General features: G+C 40.9%; 1 protein-coding gene across 4 annotated transcripts; it reads right to left on the minus strand.

Annotated features, from left to right (window-relative positions):
* Positions 1–770: 770 nt before the first annotated feature.
* Positions 771–23,902, minus strand: si:dkey-88l16.3 (low-density lipoprotein receptor-related protein 2). 4 transcript variants are annotated; one of them, XM_037118194.1, is made up of 47 exons: positions 23,770–23,902; positions 22,975–23,097; positions 22,274–22,513; positions 21,424–21,537; positions 21,201–21,320; positions 20,968–21,093; positions 20,199–20,402; positions 19,391–19,559; positions 19,106–19,274; positions 18,704–18,926; positions 18,309–18,428; positions 17,874–18,092; positions 17,262–17,570; positions 16,490–16,708; positions 16,064–16,210; positions 15,712–15,960; positions 15,356–15,586; positions 14,962–15,210; positions 14,635–14,856; positions 14,221–14,469; positions 13,854–14,078; positions 13,425–13,673; positions 12,704–12,925; positions 12,352–12,606; positions 12,032–12,247; positions 11,658–11,840; positions 11,289–11,411; positions 10,873–11,040; positions 10,341–10,556; positions 10,005–10,234; positions 9,698–9,827; positions 8,746–8,939; positions 8,461–8,647; positions 7,807–8,019; positions 7,451–7,634; positions 7,173–7,374; positions 6,906–7,070; positions 6,508–6,762; positions 6,115–6,342; positions 5,766–5,900; positions 5,236–5,437; positions 4,855–4,980; positions 4,341–4,448; positions 2,189–2,425; positions 1,699–2,017; positions 1,468–1,564; positions 771–1,015 (listed from the first exon to the last, which is right to left on the minus strand). In XM_037118194.1, exons 1-47 carry the CDS (start codon positions 23,825–23,827, stop codon positions 932–934), a joined length of 8,913 nt encoding a protein of 2,970 aa, XP_036974089.1. In that variant the 5' UTR covers positions 23,828–23,902; the 3' UTR covers positions 771–931. The 4 variants fall into 4 exon arrangements, with proteins under 4 accessions (XP_036974089.1, XP_036974088.1, XP_036974091.1 ...); XM_037118193.1 differs by having other exon boundaries at positions 6,115–6,408; XM_037118196.1 differs by lacking the exon at positions 13,854–14,078 and having other exon boundaries at positions 6,115–6,408.
* Positions 23,903–24,144: the final 242 nt, after the last annotated feature.

The following is a 24,144-nucleotide window of genomic DNA, read 5'->3' on the forward strand; positions in this document are numbered from 1 at the left end:
ATGTTTCTGTGGAATCAAAATGCAACCAGGAAGCATATCTTATCGAAACTGATGTAAGATTACAAAACAGCTACGGACTAACAAGGAAAACTGAACATTTTGGCGGCACAAAGATTGAAAGGAGTTGTTTGGTTTTCTGTGATGTAATTGCTGAGATTTTGTATGTACCTAGGGAGGACATTGTGCTTTAAACATTTTCTCCTCAAAGTATTAACCATCAGCCTGGATTGTGTAGAATACTTCCCTGCTTCTGAGAGGAACTGCTGTTTTCAGTCTTTCTGCTGAGCTAAACTACTGCAGGTAGTGATAACACAGGCCTTAGCAGACACGCACCATCATAACAATAGTGAAATAGTGTCATCACAGTAGGCATTAGTAAGATATACAATATAGATACCGTAAGGGATTTGAAGCTTCAGATGACAAGAGGGTCAGATAGGCACGAAGCAGGATTGAAGAGATTAAACATGACAAGTCCGTCTGCCTCTGAACCTAGAGAGCTCCTTCGATAAGTTAAAACTAGATAACCACTTTATTAATAAAAGCTAAAAATGAACTTTGACTATCCATGCAAAAATTAGACTTGCAAAACTGTGCAGTAAGCTGGACGTGAACTGTCTAGGCTGAGGCTCATTACTAGATCAGTTGTTGCTGTGAACAAAGAATATGAAGACAGGGAGGAAATCCCACATTTAACCCTAACCCTAACAATGAGAACTTTCAGAAGTTGTTCTCCTTGTTAGAGAATAAAAACAGGCCGAGTGTGGTCTTCGGTTCATTTCTTGATCACTTTTATTACACAAAAGACTGTCCATCGGCATGTTAAATTCATTATCACAGAAATGCATCTGCAGACCCCATTCATTTTTGTCATAAAAGCAGTATATTCCAACAGTCCAAGGCATCAGCCATCAGGTGTTTATTGGAGGCTTTAGGATACAGGACTTGAGTACTTGAGCTGTAATGACCTTAACGCTAGCGGAGGGCTCTTCAAATCCACCGGGGAGTCCAGCTCCTGGGGAATAGAAAATACATTTTTCTTGATTTATAAAAAGAGCAGAGACATTAATCTGAAATTTTGCCAAATAATGAAGAAATAATATCCTTTCAAAATGCACTCAGTTTAAGTAATTGGATGACAAAGGACCACCTGCAAATTAAAATGCACAAAAAAAAAAGCACAAAAACAAAACGGCAACATTTATTCAAGCAAGACTGTATAATCCACTTAACTACAACTGAGTGTCAATAAAGAACTTTCACGCTCAAATCAAGACTTCAAATCAAATGCATTAAGAACATTAAAATTAAAATACTGTCTCCATATTTATGACTGGACTAGTGACTGATAATTGAGAACCAATATCAACTGCACATTTAGAGAATAAATGGTTAATATTCTAAATATTGTTCCTGTTTCTGTGCATTTATCAAAATTAATTTCCACTCACTGGCACAAAGTTTTACCTCAGAGTCTGAATCGTAGTGTTCACATGGCAGGCCCATATTGGCCATCAGAGTTTCTTTCTCTGTTGATCTGTTTCTGATGGACACCCATGCTCTCCTGTTAAAATCAGATTTTAAAAAAGCAACGTACTGCATAAGTCACTGAGTTACATAGCACAATATAGCTCTGCAGTGTGTCTGAAGTTTCCAATAGTCTCTTCAGAATATCACACTCTTCCTTTTGTTCAATACCTCTTAGTGAAAAGAAAAGCAGCACCAATCAATAAGGCAACAAGGCAGGAGACACCCAGGATCACACCCACGTGACTTTGTCCACTTTCAGCCTCTTGACAGAACTCTCCCTTGTAACCAGCGAGACACTGGCAGCGAGTGATTTTGCGTTCTGTGATGCAGCTGCCCTGACCGTGGCAGTGTTGGAGATCACAGGACGTGGAGTCTGTTTTAACTGAGGAAACTGAGTTCTTCTGGATGTTGGGATGAGAAGATGAAGACAGGGGAGAACGACCATCACTAGTTTTGGGCCCAAAAGAGGCTGAGTTTGTATTTGGACCTGAAGAGACAGAAAATGTAGTAATTACTGTACATGTTATTGAAAAGTACCATTTTTCCCACAATAAACATTTTCCTACAGTGCACGCATCTTACCACTGTGCACTTGGGAGTAACTACAGCCAGACCTGAGAGGACCTTTTCAATGTTTTATATGCCTTCTAAAACTCACAGTCCTGCTCGTCTGACTGGTCCAAACAGTCGACATGTCCGTCACAAATCTTGTTGCTGCTGATACACTTGCTGCCATCAAGACAGGATTCTTGCTCAGAGGGGCAGTTGAGGAGCGGGGCACAGGAGGTATCATTGATGGCGGAGAAGCCCCGTCCACATTTACATATCTGACCACCAGGATAGGCCAGGCACAGTTGGGCACATCCGCCATTGTTTTTGGAACAGGTATTAGTTCCTGGGGGAAATGGGTAAAATAGCATTAGATTAGGGAACACAAATCTTTAACCCCTTCTCCTGGAGGGAATAAAAGTTACAGATTATCACACCTAAAGCATGAGCAAATAAGATAATGTGTACCTTAATCTTGATGCTAATCAAAGTGGATGGAAAGAGACCCCAAATACCGCCAGTCTTCCTGGACAACTAATTGTTAAATAGACATGCATTTCCCATTCATTTCATTTTCATCCACTTCAAATAATCTTTGAGTAGGGATGAGATAGGCATCAACAATGGTGCACACCAGGACATGAATTAGACCTCCTCCCATGTCAATCTATGGTCTGCTATGACTGTACAAACAAGTCAGGGCCTTGTGGCTGTACAGTGAGCAAAGACGTCAGTGCCACACTGAGAAAACAAGTTTAATTTGACTCCAGGATGTGAAACAGGAGCGTGTCAACGTTTGTGAATGAAGAATTATGCAAAAAGGTAACGTTCTTATGTGCAAGTTTATGCCAACATAATATAATATTACAATATGATTGGTCAGTTGTTCCAAGGATTGTAGATCCTGTTGTACACATATTATGCAATTAAAGGGGCACAAATCTTTGGTAACAAAGCCTCAGTGATCATGTTTTTAGGTATCCGTGTGTGTTTTGATTCATCTAAACAAGATAAACATTGCTCTGAAAAAGCATTTTTGTATTCTTAGACAACATGAGTGAGCAACAGGTAAAGAGAATAAGCAAGTGGTAGTTTTGTTGATGTGTGTGTGAGCTCAATTAATCATGGCTCTTTCCCACTGCCGGACACACAGTAAGAGACTGGGATCTCCCACAGCTAGCCAGCCATCTCTCTCTGCAGGTATCACATCACCCTGCCATCTATTCAACTCAAACTGAGCCTAAGTGACTCTTTTCATTCTGCCCAGAGTGTCTGATAACACATGTTTTCTGCTCTTTCTGTTGAAGAGGATAAATACAAATGTGTGGATCATTTGTGACTGGCAAACTGGTTGGACATGCTTCTGCTTTACAAATAATGATGACTTGGGTGCTGCAAGCCTGTTGGTTAGCATTGCAATTGCATTATGTAGCACAATAAGTTGATGACACAATTCATCAATCAGAATTTCCATGTGATGCATGCCATGACAGCATGTTCAAGCTGCTGGTAAATCAGCACTATGGCAGCCTTGTTGTGCACAATATAGCTGGATGAAACTTGTAATTGTTAGAAGCATGTTCTAATTCATGCCATCCCCTTTGTGTGTCTGACATACAGCAAAAACTTCTCTAGAGTAGCTTGATACTTGCTTGCTCATTCTAAATTTTCTGAACACCTCTGTAATTCATTATACTACTGATGGGACACAAACTATACACAATGTTTTTACTGATACACAAATTTTAGCACAAGTGAGAGACTTTATATGTACTGCAAAACTAAATGTTAAAGCTAGTGTCACACACACACACACACACACACACACAATTATGTTTATGGGACTTTGTGATTCAAGGGATCTACTTAGCTGTGTATTATTTTATACTATTGCATATTTCTCTTTTAGTCTCACTGCTTAATTTGTGTCATAGTTATATGTCTCAGTCTCCCTTTTTAAACTCTTTGCAATCCCAGCCTGCTCTGGAATTTTCTAACTCCCATCAAGCCTCACCTGCCACCTAGTGGCCATCAGGGAGCCCTCCTGCTGAAAGCAGTTCTCTAAATACACTTCATATAGTGAGACTGAATGTTGAGATTGAGAACAGTAAGTATGTTTAAGTCCTTGTTTCCTTTTACATGCCTAAAACCTGGTATTTACTTGTTCAATTGCACTTATTTACCAGCACGACTCCCTGTTTCAGATTGAGGCCTTTCACTTTTAACTCAGCGTGCTGTGTCGAAGTCAGATAGATACCTACCAGACTGACTGTCGATGCTGTAGGCTCTGACTTCCACCAGATTGGTCTTTGTCTCAAACCACAGTTGGTTGGGCTGGAGACCATCGCTGAACCACAGTTTGGTTACATCTACACAGTTTGGAAAAACAAAACAAAATAACACCTCAACAACTACTTAGGTGCAGAAGTAGAGGATTTGATTGGGTAGTTAGTAAGGAAACACTTCTTGCCATCACCAAGACTGAAAATTAATATTTAACGTAATGAAGAGGAGAAACTGTAGTGATTACAAGTGGGTGTTTAAAGATGTCACACAATGTAGATTCCTATGAAGAGGTTAGCTAAATAATTAATTGTTACATTAGTCTGTGATGCCATCTGCTGCCTGAAGGGAAGAAAGATGGATGAATAAAGTTATTTGGCAAAAAAAACAACAAAAGCAAGGTATAATCGTGAAAAAAAGAATATACCAAGACACTGTGGGTGTGAGACTTCAAAGCTGAGTTGTACAGACAGCAAGTGCTTCAATCCTTACCTTTGTCCAGCGTGGCCCAGAGGAGGATGTTCTCTGTATGTGTGAAAGAGATGAGCAGACCTGGCCCTGTTTTGTACTGTTTATATCCTGACCCGTCCACTCCAATGGAGCTGATGATGTTTTCACCTGGAGGAAAAGAGTGACCAGCTGTAAGGTAAGCCAGCAAAAATCATCCATTAGTGAGCTTTTTTTTTTTTTTTTTTTTTTTTTTTTGCCTTTTATGGGTTTACTGATAGACCAGCTGAAAAGGTGACAGGAAACAGGATGAGAGAGAGGGGGAGAGACACACAACAAAGGGCCCCGGGCCAGGAGTCAAACCTCTGTACATGGGACACCTGCTCTACCAAGCCAGCTAAACGACACCCCAATAGTGAGCAGCACCTGTGTCAGCCCAGTAGATCATGTTCCCTTGACTGGAAAAGACCAGCGAGGTGGGGATGCTCGACTTCCTCCACAGAACTGCTTTGTTACGGCCATCCATCCAGGCGCAGTTTACATCTGTCTGAGTCTTTCCTCCTGGTACAGCTAATGCTGTGTAGCAAAGACGTCCTGACGGGGGATGCAGTGCGATGGATGTGGTGCCCTGAAAAGACAATTAAGACCGGAGCTCTATTTACCAGGAGCAGCAAATACAAGACAAGCAAGAAAAGGAACAAAAAACAAATGTCAGAGGTAAAAGAGCATACATGAATACAGTATACTGCCTTGTTGTACAGAGGTCTTGATTTTTATATTATCAATTCAAGCCTGACTGATGCATTGGTTATACGATAGCCAAAAGACACAGCTGCTGTAGTTAAAGATGTTAAACATGTTAAACATGTATGGAGGGATAAAGGAGCCACGTTAATGTCAGAGGTAAAGGTGAAGATGGATGAGCAGAAAATAACAATGATCAGTAAAACCCTCACCTTCAGTGATCCCTGCAGTAGTGAGGTGGTGAAGCCATCATGGCGGGAGGTCACGTGGAGATCGGGTCTCTTGATGCTGCTCCAGTAGAGGTTGGAGGTCACCCAATCAACTGCCAGAGCCGTGACTGAATCATCCTTGTGAGAAGTTTAGTTGCCAGAATTTAAGTTTCAGCAGGGTGAAGCTGAATGAGAGTAACTACTTGGTAAGACCTGCCTGAAACTGCCTGTTGTCTGAGATGTTTTGAAAAGTAATGTAGTGGATTATGAAGGCATCTCTTTTTAAACACGATCAGACTGGGTTATACCTGAGATCAAGCACACCCTTGAACAAAGTGATGATTAAGCCTACCCTCAGCTTTAGGACTTGTCCAGCGGGTGTAAGTCCCTGTCTGGACCTGGGGCCACTCAGTTTCAGCACATCCACAGATCCTTGTTCTGCATCCGCCACATACATAGAAAGCTCCTGGATGGACACGTCCAGGCCCGAGGCCTCAGTTACCCCAGGGAGGGCTAAATCTCGGCTGATGGGCATTTTTTTCAAAGCAATACCATCACGATGCATGGAGTGCAAGTAAATCTTCAAGTTGGGGAGTAGAGGGCAGGATAACATAGGAAATGAGCAGGACAAGGAATGTGTCAAATTCTGCCAGAGAAGAGAAAATCTTAGCGAAACCTTAAATTAGTTTCTCAAAAGTACTTGGCAAGATCTTTCTGGTCTTGCAACCACAATGAGATCATTCACCTGGTAGACTGTTGTACGAGACAAAAGCAATATGAAAGATGACTCCGTAGGCAAGGAGCAGGTCATCTTGTCCTTGGAAAGTAGCATCCCCTTCGGGCATCGGCAAACTGCTGTTGGCTCCCTCACAGTTCGATCTCCCGTCAACGCCGGTGCTCCAGACCTGCCTTTCGCTGCTGGGGCCAGCAGGCAGAGATGGGAGCACTGTAGCCTATCACAGGGACTGGATATTGTGGGTTGGGAAAGGGCATGCATCAGCTGTGGAGAGAAGGGAAATTTAAGGCTCCTGTAAGTTGCAACCTCTCAGATATTGAAAAGTTTACAGCCAGCGTTGATATATTCATAAAATATAAATATGTTTAATTAATTAAGCTCCTCAGAATCATAAGTTGAAGACTCACTTTCAGTCCAAACGGCTGCCCTGGTCTCTTCAGAAGAACCTTTTGATCTTTGCCCGTTTTCTTGTCAGCTGAGCGGATGGTTCTTCTTTTTGTGTCGGACCAGAAGACTCGATCATTGAAGACTGCCACAGAGAAAGGACTTGGTGTTTCAGCTAACTGGAGGATCTAGTAAGAGAAGGACAGTCTACATTATGCCTACATTTTCCTCAAATGATGCATAAACTTTAAATGTTATCTGTTTATGTTTAATCAGCTGGTATTACTTACCTTGACATTGTCTCCATCCAGAGAGGCCGAGCCGATGCAACGCAGCTTCTCGTCAGCCCAATACACCCTGTTGTCCAGGAGGTCATAGGCCAGACTGACTGGCCAGCTCAAGTTTCGACTCACCACCACCTTCCTCTTCGAACCATCCATTCCTGATCGCTCAATCTGAGGGCTGCTGCCAATCTCAGACCAAAGCATCAATCTGAAAGTGTTGATTATAGAATATGTGTAATGGCAAAATGTGGAATATTTAGGATTTTTCAGGTTGAGCACCTTACCCTTGGTGTGGCAGCAGGACCAATGAGCTTGGCTGCTCCAGATCTTCACCCAGGACCACAGTGTAGCTCTGAGATCTCACTGTAACATCGCTGAGTTTCACAGCCAGAATCTGGCCCACAAGTCCGTCCACCCAGTACAGGTTGTTACCAACCCAGTCCATTGCGATGAAATCTGACTTGACCCCTGTGACAAGATTTCATTTGAATACTGAAAATGAGTCAAAGTCAAACTCTGATGAGCGAATGGAATGAATGTGCTTTTTGTACCGTTTCTTCAAATCTTGTTGATTTAGGAAACTGTCCAGATAATCACACATCCTCATCACACAAATGTAGAATTCCTGAGACAGACATACCTTTGATAAGTGTCCCTGTGTTGCCTGAGCTTTTCATGTCGGCCCAGCGGATGCTCTGGTAGTCAGGACTCAGCCAATAAACTCTCTGCTGAGCCCAGTGATAATCCAGAGAGAAGACTGGCCGACTGGCAGAGGACAGAAGACGCAAGGCACTGCTGTGGATTCCCAGTAGTAACAGCTCAGACTGCACGGATGCCAGAAGCAAAGGTTCGTCTAGATATACAAACATGATCAGTACGTTTTATGCAGAACCAGTGACATAGACCAATACAATTTTGCTGAGGTTCCCATATATAAAGTTTATGTTCTTCTGCATTTGCTTGGCCAACAATAGACTAATCTGAACAAGTTCAGAATGATTTACAAAGTTAATTCTGGTTTTCAGGAACTAAAGATATAAATCTGTGGAGCATTTAGCAGGAAACCCAAATTAGCATGACATTGATTATCTGTGGTACTCCATCCCATTCAGTTGCAAGACTGGTACTACTACTACCACCATCATATGGGCATTTTGATGACTTAATTGTTTGCGAACTGTCAATATTGTAATTGAGTACAGGAACCTTTCAACATTCGCCAAGTAAGTAGCAGTCAGCTGCTAAAAAGCATTAAATTTACATGATTTACGGAATACACAAAAGACAGACGTACCTTTGGTCTTGCAGCTTTTGTTGTCAGGTTCCAGGTAGAATCCAGGGTAGCAGTGACAGCTGTATGATCCATGAGTGTTCAGGCAGGTGTGTCTACATATGGTATTTGGCACAGCATTGCACTCATCGGCATCCACACAGGACACAGCACTTAAGTCTAGTCTGAAACCTGCGGCACAGTAACACATCTGAACAGAAAAGAAGGGACAAAGAGTCAAGAGAAATATGCTGCTGTTGCATCAAAGCATGCTGAGGTTCAGTCGGAAACAATCTGTTCTGTGCTGACCGGGCCATTTGGGGTGCTGACACACTGGTGGTCACACTGAGGAGCCGACAGACTGGAGCAGTTGCGTTGAGAACATCCAGCACCCTCATCTGAACTGTCAGCACAGTTGGTGAAGCCATTACACACCAGGCGAGGGTCCACACACTCACCGCTGCCACACTGATACAGGTGAGAAGGGCATTTTCTCTGGCTGCCTGTGAATGCATGTGCATAGATTCAATTGGACTCTACGGTGATTAAAATACATTTCACTTCTGTCCCTTAAAGCCCCCAAATTATGCTCTTCTCCAGATTCAAATATTTCTACTAGAAAGATATTACATGCTGATGTTAAAAAACACACCATCTGTCTGAACACTCAGTTTTAATGCCTGTCTCTTTAAGACAACTCTCGCAAAACAGCTCAGTCTGCTCTGACTGGTCAGCTCTCAGAGGCCTGAGATGACACCAGCTAGTGTGTTTCCACATCAGCTCTGTTGGCGTTTTTGCAACCACAGCCGTGTTGGGGATGTGGCCGAGGGCAGTGAGTGGTCATGATTTCAGGTCCTGACAGCTTGTTTCAAGGTACAGTTTGAGCTGTATGCATTACTCCGTTGATTGAGGTTTCTTTTAAAATAATTTTCATAGCACCTAGATCCTCTTTATAAACAAAAACGACATGGAAATCCAAATCTCTTCAATGTGGGACCTTAAGAATGCCTCAAAATTGCAGCATGGCTGCATGACTAATGACAGAAAGCACCTGAACACTTTATTTTACAGCTCAATTGAGCAGATCCACTTGAATACTCGTGAAAATTAAATGGCTGATTTATAATTGACAACAATTAATCATTTTGGAAAGGATTATATAACTGATCCTATTCAAACAAGCCTGAATAGACCCACTAAAGTGTTTGAATCAGTGATGAACCCAGATTAGGTGTCAATATTTGGGAAGTAACATGCTCACATTTGTCCTCGTCCATTCCACTGTGACAGTCCTTCTTCCCGTCACACCTCCAGGACAGAGGAATGCACTGACTGCTGTCTCCACACTGCCACTGGTATTCCCTGCACTTTGCTGGTGGTGACACGCAGTCCTGGACACACAAGACCAAATTTCACACACGTTTTCCGAACTCACTCATAAAACCCTTTTTGTTTGACCAGCAAAGCTTCAGTATGAATCAAAATATGATAAATGTTCATGAAGCAAGAAAAGACTCCCTCAACTGTTTAATACAGATTTACTTCACTCAGACTGTAGTTTTTTTTACCTTCTCATCAGACCCATCTTTGCAGTCGTCCTCGCCATCGCAGAGCCACTCTTTCTGCAGGCACAAGTGGCTGTGTGGGCATCGCAGTTGAGGTGGGCAGCGCGGTGGTCTTGTGCAATCCACCTCATCAGTACGGTCACTGCAGTCAGCATAGCCATCACATCTGAGAGCCTCCGACACACACTGACCACTCGCACAGCGGTACTGGTTAATTGTACAGGCTACTAAACCTGGAAAAAAAAATGTTTTTAAAACCATTTTGTCTTCATTTTAGAAACATTTATCATAAGATTTGCTAGTTTTATGGGTTCCATTACAATATTGGACATTGCCTACCACACTTTGCTTCATCTGATCCATCAGCACAGTCTCTCTCTCCATCACACAGGAAAGTATCAGGTATACAGCGAGTGTTGTTATCACAGCGGTGATGGCAGCCCTTAGTCAGAGTTGAACAGTCCATTTCATCGGATCGATCTTGACAGTCATACTGTCCGTCACACACCTGCTCTGGTTGTATGCATCTATTTCCATGACTGCACTGGAACTCAGCTGACAAAGAGAAAATCCAGTTCATACATGATATTCCATTTACTGACAACAATCTGGTGGTTTTCAAATCTAGAACTAGATTAATGAGGAATTTGATTTAGAAATACATTTCAGCAAATCCTTAGAGACACCTGAGAAACTGAAAACGTCCCCAAACAGAAAAAGCTGTTTGTGTGCTTGCCCCAAATAAACAAGTGATTCCAGAGTTTGTAGCGCTGCTTTGACAATGCTGAAAACAGATTCATGCAAATCCCTTAGCACTGCTTTTGTGGCACTGCTTTAAGCTGCTTTTACCTGCACAATAGACAAATCTAACCTGCTTTGCACTGAGCAGCACATCCCTCTTCGTCTGATCCGTCCTTACAGTCCATCTCTCCGTCACACACGTGGCTGTACATAACACACTCCAGGCCATCTTTACAAGGCCTGAAACCTGTGCGGCACCTCACCGGGGCTGATCTGGCACCAAGCCCGTTGATGGACGCTAAGAGCAGAGAGAAAATGATGCACTCAACTGGGTTAAGAAAATGTAGAGCTTAAAATGTAAGCTCAGGGGAGGAAACCAGTCCAGTCAAGATTTGTTTTCTGATTTACAAATATTTTTAAACACATCAGGTATGAGAGGTAACAGTTCAACAGCATATTATCTTGTAAGAACTACAACTGCTGTGCCTGGAATCACATCTATCTACAGTTTTAAAAATATTTTCAGCTTTGTTGTCACTGGCTCACGGGGAGCCGCAGGATGTGCTGTTTGACAGCGCTTCTCATCTGAGCCATCAGGACAATGGGCACGGCCATCACACACTTCAGTCCTGGGGACGCACGCTCTCTGGTCACTGCACAAGAAATCATCTGAGGTGCAGGGAGAAAAAGGCGTCAATATGAGGAACAGAGAGGATTATTAGGCATTTCTAAAGTACCTTTAAAATTAAGTCTCCTGCCATGGATATCATTATGTGCACGCTTAAAGATCATTTGAAGTTGGGAGCAGTCTTAAAAAATCTCCCACAGAGAGTCCATACCATCATTAGTTTGCCAGAGACGTAAAATATTTACTATCTGTGCAGTGCCTGTTGTCAGGGCTGGACTCACACTTACCTTGGTTTTTACATTGGAACACACAGTTGTTCTCATCAAATCCATCAGGGCAGTCTCTTTGTCCATCACACAGCTGATTTTGAGAGATACACTGTGGTGAACCTGGACAAAGAACTGATGGAGTGATGCATCTTGACTTCGAAGTGGGAACAGGAGACTCTGTTGATGTAGCAATAATAGGGTCTGGAAATGGAAAAACTAAAGTTATAGCACCTCATGTCCATGTAAAAGTTCAAATTACTTTTCAATCATTCCAATCACTGTTTTTACATCTACACATAAATCACAGCTTTCAAACTTGTGTTTCAAAACTTGGTGTGGAAATAGCCTACCACCAGTGAATGACAACGACAAAACTAGATCTAAAGACTTACCACAGCCAACCTCATCTGAGCCATCCAGGCAGTCTCTCTCTCCATCGCAAACAAATTTCTTTGGGATGGAGCGGCTGCCGTCACCACAGTGATGTTCAAAGCGTTTTTTTTGGTCGCTGCAGACTAGTTCATCAGACTGGTCGCGACACTGTGACTTCCCATCACACACTTGATCCAGAGGAATGCACATACCTCCATGAAAGCATTTAAACTCACCTGTGACGGAAGTACAAAAAAACAGGTTTGACTATCTGAATGGAAGCTCCTCTTCAAATACTAATTTCAAGTAAACGGGGGGGTAAATGTCCTTGAAATGAAACCTTGTCTGCATGTTTCTGGGCAGCCTTGTTCATCCGATCCATCCACACAGTCTCTCTCTCCGTCACACACATGGCTATATAAAACACACTCTGTGCCATCATTACACGGCTTTGACCCAATGCGACACTTCAAGGCTGCGGGAGGAGATTTGCTCGAACAGTTGACCTCATCTGAGCCATCGTGACAATGAGAGTGACTGTCACAAACCAGACTCTTGGAGATACAGCTCCGACGGTCATTGCAGAGAAAATCAGCTGAGGAGAACAATGTTTATTATATCAAACGGAAAAGCAGCAAAATAACAAAAGCGTTTCAGAATCTGAGCCGTAAGGCCAATATCTGCAAACTCACTTATGTAAGGACATGTTTTCACACAGTTCTCATCAGATCCATCAGGGCAGTCTTTCTTTCCATCACAAAACTGTGCTGGATTGATGCATAGAGAAGAACCTGGACACAGAACTGAAGAAGTGGTGCAGGACGGCTCAGTGGGAGGCTCAGTAAAAGGTTTGACAGGTAAAAGGGCTTTGTTGAAGTTGTCTGAAGCAGTTGTAGGGTCAGTCTCCGCAGCATCTAAAAATTAAATCAACACAACAGTACGATGAAGCGTATAGTTTCATTTCAAAATATCAAATGATCTTTGCCATACGATTACACTGGCAATTACCATAAAAAAAAACCAAAAAAAAAAACACATTCCTAGGTGACAATGATAGCAACAGTCTTTTTCAAATTAAAGTAGCTACAAGGAACACCTTTTGTTTATTCAGGCAACCCCTGTGGACAAAAGCAGGATGAGAAATACCACCTTCTGTGATAAAGGACATTATATGGCCAGCGCATGCATTTGTTTACAAAGCAAGCAAAGGAATATAAATATAGCCATTTTCCGTTTGTAATTTTAAGTATGCAACACCACAACTAATCAAACTACATGTAAAAGTTTGATTTATCTGACAGAAAAATGGCATGCATCATATGCCACAGCACAACAAATTCATCTAAAATCCATCTTGAGATTTATTATACATTATTCACTCTGAAAAGAAGAAACATTTCCAAAGAAACTCACCACATCCTTCTTCGTCTGATCCATCCCGACAGTCTCTCTCTCCATCACAAACATGACTGAAGAGGACACATTCTGTGCCATCTCGACATAGTTGGGAGCCCATGCGACACTTTAGGACATTTGTTTGAGCTGCAGGAGTGCGCACACTCGGGCAGTTGACCTCATCTGAGCCATCGTGGCAATGAGAGCGACCATCACAAACCAGACTCTTTGAGACGCAGCTCCTACGGTCTTTGCAGCGGAAGTCAGCTTCAAAGGGTAAAAAGAACATTCAAATAAAATACTAGAATTGAATAGACTTGTTACCTTTACTTTGAATTCACACAATAGAAATGAAATCGTTGCACTGGTTCACACTACTTCTTGTCTAATGTCAATTAATGAAAACTCAATTTCAAAAGAACCAAGTACAATAACTTAATGATTTACTTTTGTAAGGACATCTTTTCACACAGTTCTCATCAGATCCATCAGGACAGTCTTTCTTTCCATCACAAAACTGTGTTGGTTTAATGCATATTAAAGACCCTGGACACAGAACTGAAGGACTGGTGCAGGGTGGCTTGGTAGGAGGGTCAGTGAGCCGCTTGGCAGGTGCTAGAGATACTTCTGATTTGAGATTTTCTGCAAGTATAGTGCCAGTGTCTGAATCACCTAGAAAAATGACATCAAGAGTTAATTGGAGAAGTGCAGAGTGTCACCCAAGATATTGTCCAGTTGTTAAGTTATAAGAAATGGCAAAGTGCACCACCCTACACACACCTCTACATTTACTTACTTATGAATCAACACTCACCACATCCTTCTTCGTCTGATCCATCCCCACAGTCTCTCTCTCCGTCACAAACATGACTGAAGAGGACACATTCTGTGCCATCTCGACATAGTTGGGAGCCCATGCGACACTTTAGGACATTTGTTTGAGCTGCAAGAGTGCGCTCACTCGGGCAGTTGACCTCATCTGAGCCATCGTGGCAATGGGAGCGACCATCACAAACCAGACTCTTGGAGACGCAGCTCCTACGGTCTTTGCAGCGGAAGTCAGCTTCAAAGGGTAAAAAGAAATTCAAATTAGAGAGACTTGTTAACTATACTTCAAATTCGCACAATAGATATGAGATTGTTGCATTGGTTCAAACTACTTCTTGTGTAATGTCAACTATTGAAAACTCAATTTTAAAGAATCAAGTATAATAACTTAATGATTTACTTTTGTAAGGACATCTTCTCATACAGTTCTCATCAGATCCATCAGGACAGTCTTTCTTTCCATCACAAAACTGTGTTGGTTTAATGCATAGAGAAGAACCTGGACACAGAACTGAAGGACTGGTGCAGGGCGGCTCAGTGGGAGGATCAGTATAAGGTTCAAAAGATAAAGGGGATTCATTTAATTTTGTGGTAGCTGTGGTAGGGTCAACCTCTGCAGCATCTAAAAAATAATCAACACAACAGAAAAAAAGAAATCACTGTCATGATGATTACATCAGTGATAGTGGAGATAAATATAGGACCGGATCCAAAACTCCAGACTCACTGCATCCTTCTTCGTCTGATCCATCACGGCAGTCTCTCTCGCCATCACAAACATGACTGAAGAGGACACATTCTGTGCCATCTTGACATAATCTGGAGCCCATGCGACACTTCAGGACATTTGATAGGGCTGTAGGACGTGCTATGCTCTGACAGTTGACCTCATCTGAGCCATCATTGCAATGAGAACGCCCGTCACAAACCAGACTCTTCGAGATGCAGCTCCTACGGTCTTTGCAGCGGAAGTTGTCTGGATGAAAATCATTGAAAATAAGAGTTGTTCCAAGTTTCAGGATGCTTTGAAAGCTCTTTTGAGCATGCTTCATTAAATAACATTTAAGACAAGGAAATGTATATTATCACCACCTCAGAGAACACATCATCTCAATGCTCACTTTTTGAGGAACATCTTTTCACACAGTTCTGTTCATCAAAGCCATCAGGACAGTCTTTGCGTCCATCACAAAACTGGCTTGGGGAAATGCAGAGGTGAACAGAAGAACGGGGACAGAGCATAGAGGGACTGCTGCAGGCTGGGACAGTCGGAGCATGAGGTGTGGTGACAGGTAGCATTTCGTTGAATGGAAGAATATTTGATGTTGGAGTCATCTTCTGATCTGTAGCATCTTCAACATCAAATAGTGATTACAAGGTACAGTTAAATTATCGGTTCCACTACACTTACAATTGCATCAGTTATTCTTCGTTACTGCAATTTTTCCAATAAGTATGACTTTCTTAGGAAACTCACCACATTCCTGTTCATCTGATCCATCCCGACAATCCTTTTCCCCATCACACACATGGCTGTATAAAACACACTCTGTGCCGTCTTTACACAGCCTTGAGCCCGTGCGACACTTAAGGATGTTTGCCAGAGCTGCAGGAGAAGCTACGGTTGGACAGTTGACCTCATCCGAACTGTCACGACAGTGAGAACGACCGTCACAAACAAGATTCCTGGAGATGCAACTCCTACGGTCCGTGCACTTGAAATCATCTAAAATTGTAAACAAAGGCAAAAAAGAGAAGATTAAAACAAAATTGCAGGGCAGGGGAACTTTACCTCTCATGTGACAAACTGTGATATATTGATATTTTACCTTTAGATGGACATGTGGTTACACAAAAGTCCTCATCATCTCCATCAGGGCAGTCCTTATTCCCATCACACAGCTGGACTTGTGACAGGCAGATTGATGTGTGTCGGCACAGCACAGAGGGTTCATTGCAGACTGGAGTATCAGGCACTATGGAAAGTTATTACAATGAAAATGAGAAAATGAAGAAGCCTGTCAAAGTAAAAACATTTGTCAGTGGATCATCATCATCCACCTTTAACTGAATTAGAGAAAGTTTACAATGAACTCTTGACTCCTTGCAAGTGCTGAATATCTAGTTCTAAAACTGGTTTAACTGCGCAGCTAACATGACCCATGATGGGATTGACATAAAGACTAAGCAGCATGGACAGAAATTTCAAATAAAGAGACAGCATGTGTCTGTATAAATGTGTTTAGTGGTCTGACCTGGACGGACGTCCTTGAGTGCAGCAACTACACTCAGCACTTGACCTCCCACAGACATGTCTTGGATCGCGCTCCCATCGCGGCGGTCCCACAGTGTCAAAACATTGTCAGAAAGTGACAACAGGAAGGGCTCAAAGGCAGCTATAACCGAGCCAGAAATGTTCCACCTCCTGCCAGCTTGGTGGCTTCTTTCCTGCAGCAAACTCATTGTTGTTAAACCTGGGAAAAGAAAAAAAAAAAAGGACCCAAAACTCATTCAACAGGTCTGTACTGTTTAAATATTGGATCCCAAAGTCAGATTTATTCAAATAGTGTGTTTATGTAGGGAAATTAGGCCTGATATTTCTTGATATTGGAGCTCAATGACAGACTGAAAGCATCATTTATTTCTGTCCTTATACTGATCAAAAAATTATGAAAGATTCTACTAACACTGGCAGCTCCAATCAAGCAGGATCACAATTCCAATATTTTTAGAATTGTGGGCACAATATGAGCAGTTAAAAAGGGATGTGATTAAAGTCTGCAAGTACCTTTATTTTGTTCTATTTTCTAGGGCTCCAATTAATTAGATGTAAATCAATAATAATAATAATAATAATAATAATAATAATAATAATAATAATAATAATAATAATAACAACAACAACAACAACAACAACATAAAATGCCTTCTTCATTTAAAAAAAAAAAAAAAAAACTTCTGTTATAACTTCAGCTTCTATGACATTTGAACATAAGAAACCCCATTTTCTCCCTCTGATCTACAGACCTGCCCTCTTTGAGTTCCAGAGCAGACTACTAGCCCTGAGGTCGAAGGCGATGTTCCCCCCAACACCTCCTGCTAAGTGCAGCAGCTCTTCAGCTTGGCCTCCCGTCAAGGTCATGCTAAGGAGTTGCTCTTCCTCCAGCCACAGGAGGCCACCCCTCAGCCAGTCCAGATACATGTCTCGAATCTCCTTTGTTGTATGGTACAATTGCTGTGAGTATCGATTGTCGACTGTGGTGGTGCCGATGCTGTTTTGGTCGCATGACACCCAATACAGGTTCCCTTTCCTCTGGTCGACTTTTATCAGACAAGCTACAAAAAAAAGAGCAGAACAGTCAGTTGTTGCAGACCTCCTCTGTCACATGACATTTAGGCCTAATTGTTTGAAGGGTGAGACAATTAATCTGTTTTTCTCGTGCTACCACGTTACCAACATTATTCCATAAAAATTCAATCACTTACAAATAACAGTGCGGACAGTCTGTCATAAATATCTAATTTAAGAAACAAATCAGAATTGCCAGCAGTCCAAACAAATCACTAAGTGATAAAAAATTTTCTCAGTTCTACTTTAATAGCAACATGTCCTCTGCACTAAAAGCTCAAACCACTTACCTGGCAAAGGTGTTGGGACCACCTCAGTCTTGGCCTCAGTTAGACTTATGCGTTGGATATGGCCAGTTTGGTTTGCCCAGTAAAGCCAGTCTCTGTACCAGTCCAGATCGAATGACAGGATACTGTCGTCAGTGGCAAAGAGCTGGGTATCAGTGGAGACTCTGCCTCTAAACTCCAACATGTTGATGTGGGTGATGGTAGCGTATATAAACCTTGGATCTTTGGAAACAAATAAAACAAATGAAGTTGAAGAAAAACTTTTAAAAAAGAGAAGAGTAAAAGACTTCAACACATTCCTAATCCAAGAGTTTGAAATATTGATTTAGAAATCTAAACTTGAGCAGGATCAAGTACAATTTATATCATTTGTCATCTTTCAAAGGTGGCATAAAAGGCATTTGTAACATAGGCAAATTAAGGATATGGTAAACCTACATTCACATGTCCCATCAAGCAACAGTACTTTTGAGTTAGGACAAGCACAGGTGAATCCCATGGGGCTTCCTTTAGTTAGTTGACACAGTTGACATGGAGTCTTTGTACATGCTGAAGAACCTGATTGATGATGAGACAAGACATTTTGACATGTGAGTACTACTATTAGATGTAAAAGAAATTACTGAGGTGAGTAAGGAAGATACAGTTACACTTTGAGAGAGTTTAAAAGTTGTTTTTTTTTAAACAGATGAAATATAGTATTAGTCAACACATGAGCAAAATACAAACCTTTGTCATGTAAATTTTCTTCGGATTCTATTCAAAATTATATCATATCAGTGGAAGACAGAACAATGTTGCCTTACCATTTTATCTGTTGTTCTACTAAATACCTTGAGGCTGTTGTAGCTTGTGGTAAACTGCGAATATTGGCACTGTGGATTTCAAGAGGAATTTCTTTTGATCCGGTTGTTTCTGTGGAACCTGCCACAGTCCTCTGTCATCCATCCAGTAGAAGGAACTTTCAAACACTGCAAGGCCGAGAGCTGGTCTGCTGCTGAACAGTCCTGTGAAGGTGTAACGGCCAGTCCCATCCACCTTCACTGTCTCTATGGACTGAATTAAATAAGTTCATGTTCACACTGTATGAAGAGATTATTAGGGTTTACCAGGGTTTAGGTCATGGTACTCTCTTTTCATCATGCTAATTAAGTGAAGCGTTATGTGTTATGATATTCTATTCATACTCCAGCTTGTTTGATGTATGTCTACCTGTGTTTTGTTCCTTAACTCACCTTCTTGAAATCACTGATCCAGTACAGCCTCCTGGCAGCAACATCAGCAGTCAGACTGTGAGCGGACTGAGCAGTGAGCGACATCAGAGAGCTTCTGTCTGACCCATCCATCCATGACTTCTCTACTGTCACTCTGTCCCCGTGGCCAGCATTGATCCAGAACATCAAACTGGAAGTCAGAGAGCAGTGTATTTTAATCAGCACTACCCACGTTAATCTTCACGACGTGATTTTCATGTCAAATCAAATTAAACAGTACTCAGATGGAATGAAAGTCAGACATACCTCTCCACAGGTATAAGCACCAACTCTGATGGGCGGATGTTCTTGCTCAGCACAGAAGTGTAACTTTCTCCATCAGCTGCCTGCATGTAGATTGACTCTGTCTTCTGATTGGTCCAGAACAGGTTTCCATTCAGCCAGTCACAGGCTAGACCTCCGATTCCAGGCTCCCCTGTTGAGATATTAAGGAGGTTTTGGTCTCTTTTCCCTCTTCATTTTGGGTTCAACTTTTGATATGGAACAAAGGGATTCTATATCAGGTGACAGTCTGGGACTTTTTATATTTTTGTAATATATACACATGTATGTGTATATTTATAAACAAGTCAGCTTAATAATTCACTAAGTTGTATCCAGACTTTCCTCTGCTCTTTGCTTTTTTTCCAACAACAAACAAAAAACCCCCAGCTAATCTAGATACAGCTGGTGGACAATTCAACTGGTGATGAGAAGCAGACAATGCTATAACAGGGAACAAGACAAAAAGTCTCTAGGCCTATTGGTCATACATAGTTCAATCACTTTATAATTCATACAACTTGTATAGAAAATATTATATATATATATATATATATATATATATATATATATATATATATATATATATATATATATATATATATATATATATATATATATATATATATATATATATATATATATATATATATATATATATATATATATATATATATATATATATATATATATAAATAAATAAATAAATAAATAAAAAAAAAACAAACAATAAGCTGCATAACCATAAAACCTTTAAAAAAAAAAAAAGCAGTATCATGTTGGGTCAACTAACCAGTGTAGATCGTCGAGCTGTGCTGTCCATCACTCTTGTAAATGTTGCCCTGGTTGTCAGCCCAGTAGTACCAGCCTCGGGCAACATCAAAAGTCACAGCCACCAGGTCAAAGACTGCAGTCTGGATAACTTCAAACTGCTGAGACTTCACATTCAACAGCCCGATTGATTTCCTCTGCGCTGTTAGCAATCTGACAGCATCACCTGGAGATATTTATAGATACAGAGAAGGGTGCAATTAGTGTGAATATACCATCTTTGAGTAAGTCTGACTTCCTGTAAGTTAGACATCCCTCAGTTACTGAAAGGGAATTACCTTCCTTATCACTTCAAGCGTGTAGAATAAAATAGGACATTTTTGGACAATATTTGGACAAAAAAAGAACCTGCATGAACATGTGATAAAACATTTTAAGTAATTCCCTTTTGAGGTTACCTGCTCGATTGTTTGTCAAGTTCTGTTGATTTATTTGATCTTTTCTTTTTTGCTTTGTCATAAGGTCGGCCATATCAAAGAACCCTATTTACATGTCAATTATCTTTTGTCCAACTGAACTTGTTTGTTGCTAAGTTTGATCTTTTCAGAGAGGATAAAACTAATTCCAGAGGAGGATTACATAATCCAATAAAGCTGATGACTAGCTCGCTAAAACAACATTAAATTTGTACACCCCCCCCAAGGTGCAGCCAAATTGCTACCAAACAACAAGGTGGAATGGCCACAACATGTTAAATACACTAACTTGGATTTAGATAAACATATCATTACCTGTAGCCAGACATGCAGAATTTCCATCTAGTTTGAATCTGTCTCTGCAGTGACAGTAGTAGGATCCAACAGTGTTAGTGCAGTGATGCATGCAGGGAGAAAAAGTCTGGGCACATTCATCCAAATCTAAGGAGAGATGATAGCTTTTATTTTCATAAGCATGATACCGCAAAGGGCAGTTACCCCCATAATAAAACTGAAAAGTCGAGTCTAGTCATCCCACACACACACACCTTCACAGACGGCTCCATTGGGAGAAAGCTTATATCCATCAGGACAGGCACACAGAGCTCCCCAGTCTTCATCGACACACACATGGCTGCAGCCACCATTGTTAATAGAGCAAATACGACCTGCAGGAGGAGCCCCAAAAGCAATATACTGTATCACATAATTTGGAGATGGAGTTGCAGTCAAGTATAAGCAATTTCCATCAGTAATCTGTGTCCAACCTACCACAGGTTATAGGCTCATCGCTGCCATCTGAGCAGTGCACCTGTCCATCACACCTCTCCTCAGCAGACAGACACGTCCCCTCAGGACAACGTATACCAGCCTCCCCACACAGACCTGTAAGAGGAGAGACGATCAGGACTTGATCATTTTTTCATCTTTTGACTCTACATGGTCACAAGGTCAGAGCGAACAAAGAATTTGTTAGACTTAATTCAATCATAATGAATTCTTCACATTGATGTACATGAAATCATAAGATACAAAATAATGTCACTGTTCATGTGATTTGTGGAGATAAATCACTGTGATTTAATTTTCCAAATATATCAAAGACACTCCAACTCACTCAGTTTTCTTTTTGCGTTAACCAATAAAATTTACCGCCACAAACTCCAACATGTTTCGGCACCAAGTCTGCATCAGAGAGTCAAAGAGATCTCATGTTTGATTTTGTTTTTAAGATCATCTAGACAATAACGGAATTTCTAATATTTCAAAAATTTAGAGCCTTGGAGTTTTTGTGATTTTCTTATGTATATACATATTGAATAGAATTAAAATAAAAAATCTTTTATTGTCATTGTAAGCTCATCTTACAATGAAATCACAGGTGCATCTCTGTTCAGTGCAATACAATACAACATATAAACACATACGAAGAATGTCTCAATAAAAAAAATATATGTTGATTTAAACTCCTCCCTTACATTTTTTATATTGAACTGAGCTAGATTCTTAAAACATAGCAAAGCACCAGAATAAGATAATGCAGAACATAAAATGGCATTTTAGACGTATGGATACATCAAACATTCCTGTGGCGCAATATTCAACCCTCCATCCTTCTCACCACAGTTGTCTTCGTCAGAGTTGTCCAGACAGTCATTCAGTCCATTGCAACGCAGCTCTGCTGGGATACAGATGTTGTTTTGACATGTCCAGTCAGACTCTAAACAGCTCTCAGTAGCTGGACAGTTCTCTTCATCTGAGCCGGTGGGACACTGGATTTGTCCATCACAGCGGGCCGAAGCATTAACACAGCCGACAGAGTCTACACAGGAAAACTGACCTGGCAGACATTCAGAAGAGCCTGGGAGAGAGAAAAATCATCATATACAGAAGGGGAAGAATGGGTTTATTGAACAAATATACATGAGGGATTTAATGCTCCTTTGATTAAGGTGGCTTTCTCTTAGCATGAATTTCGTTTGAAACAACACAACCAAACACTGGTTATATCACAATCCTTGATACTACACTATCAAACCTCATGTTAGAATGTAAAAATGACTAAAAATCAGCAACGTTTTTTGCTTAACCTTTTTCTATACAACTTCGGGCCTTTCAATTGTCATTGTAATGTAGATTGATTATTCAAATTTTAAAAACAAATAAATCTGCCCTTATTGCTACAGATTCTATTAAAACTTGCCTTGTTATGGGATAAATCATTTCTGTCGCACAAGAAAACGACTATGATGGATGAAAACATGGCCATCTTAATTAATTTGGGAACACTGCTTCTGTCCCAAGCACGGGAGCCATACCTACCAGTGCAATCCATTTCATCAGATCCATCCAGGCAGTCTCCAGCTCCATCACATCTCCAGATATCAGGGATACAGCCTCCATCATCACACTGCCATTGGCCTTGATGACATCCCAAAATTTGACCTTTAAGAAATATGGAGAGACAGACAGGAGAAAGTAAAATGATGAATTTCCCCTGTTTATTTAAGCAATATTATACAGCTTCAGACATCATGAAGAATCCAGATGAGCCAGTGACCATAGGTGTAATGTAGGGTTCAGGATTTGTCAATAATCAATTAGAAATTAAGCTAATCATAAACATAACTGTTAAACAATTGTCCATTTATTGACAGGAAAAGTAGATAAAGTTATGTATGTAGCCAAACCAATTTACTAAGGAGGAACCCTGGATATGAGAGACCAAAGAGGTCTTGTGTTTAACTTGTCAAAATCATGCTAAAATGGCACACAGGACATGGTAACATGAAAGTTAGCTTTAACAAGCAGGTTAGCAGGGGTCTAATTTTATCCAGCCTGAGTGAGGGCAAACACACAACAGCGTCCTACAAACTACTTTTTACTTCATTTTACCCAAATATGTTTTAGTTAAAACTTCTGAAGTGTCATGAACAAGTGTTTAATTCGAACTATGATGCTGTAGTTAAAACAGACTGACTCGAGTGTGTGACGATGGCGGCCATGTTGACTTGTTCATGCTGTCATAGAGAAAAAGATCAGGAGGACGTTTACGCACGTGGGGACTTGAAATAAGGTCACACAAATTACTTAGAAAACAGGAAGAAGAACATTCACCTCTGGAAATGGTCAGACTGGCCAGAAAGATCGAATAAATGAAGAGTGGCAAATCCATGTCGGCCCGTTCTGCTCGTCGGGACAAACTGCGTCACCTGAGAGGAAACGCTTTAATCAGCTCGAGCTGCTGCAGGTGCGGTCAGAGGACGCGTCCAGCTAATTATATATATATATATATATATATATATATATATATATATATATATATATATATATATATATATATATATATATATAAAATTAGCTGAACGCAATAACTGGTATGTAAATGTATGGCTAAATGATTCATAGCATGATATAAATTGTATATCATGCTATAGTGGCTTTACACACGGAACCGAGTATTGTATGGTATCATTCGTTTATCCTCTTTTA

The sequence above is a fragment of the Acanthopagrus latus genome, chromosome 12, assembly GCF_904848185.1.
Source record: "Acanthopagrus latus isolate v.2019 chromosome 12, fAcaLat1.1, whole genome shotgun sequence".
Lineage (NCBI taxonomy): Eukaryota > Metazoa > Chordata > Actinopteri > Spariformes > Sparidae > Acanthopagrus > Acanthopagrus latus.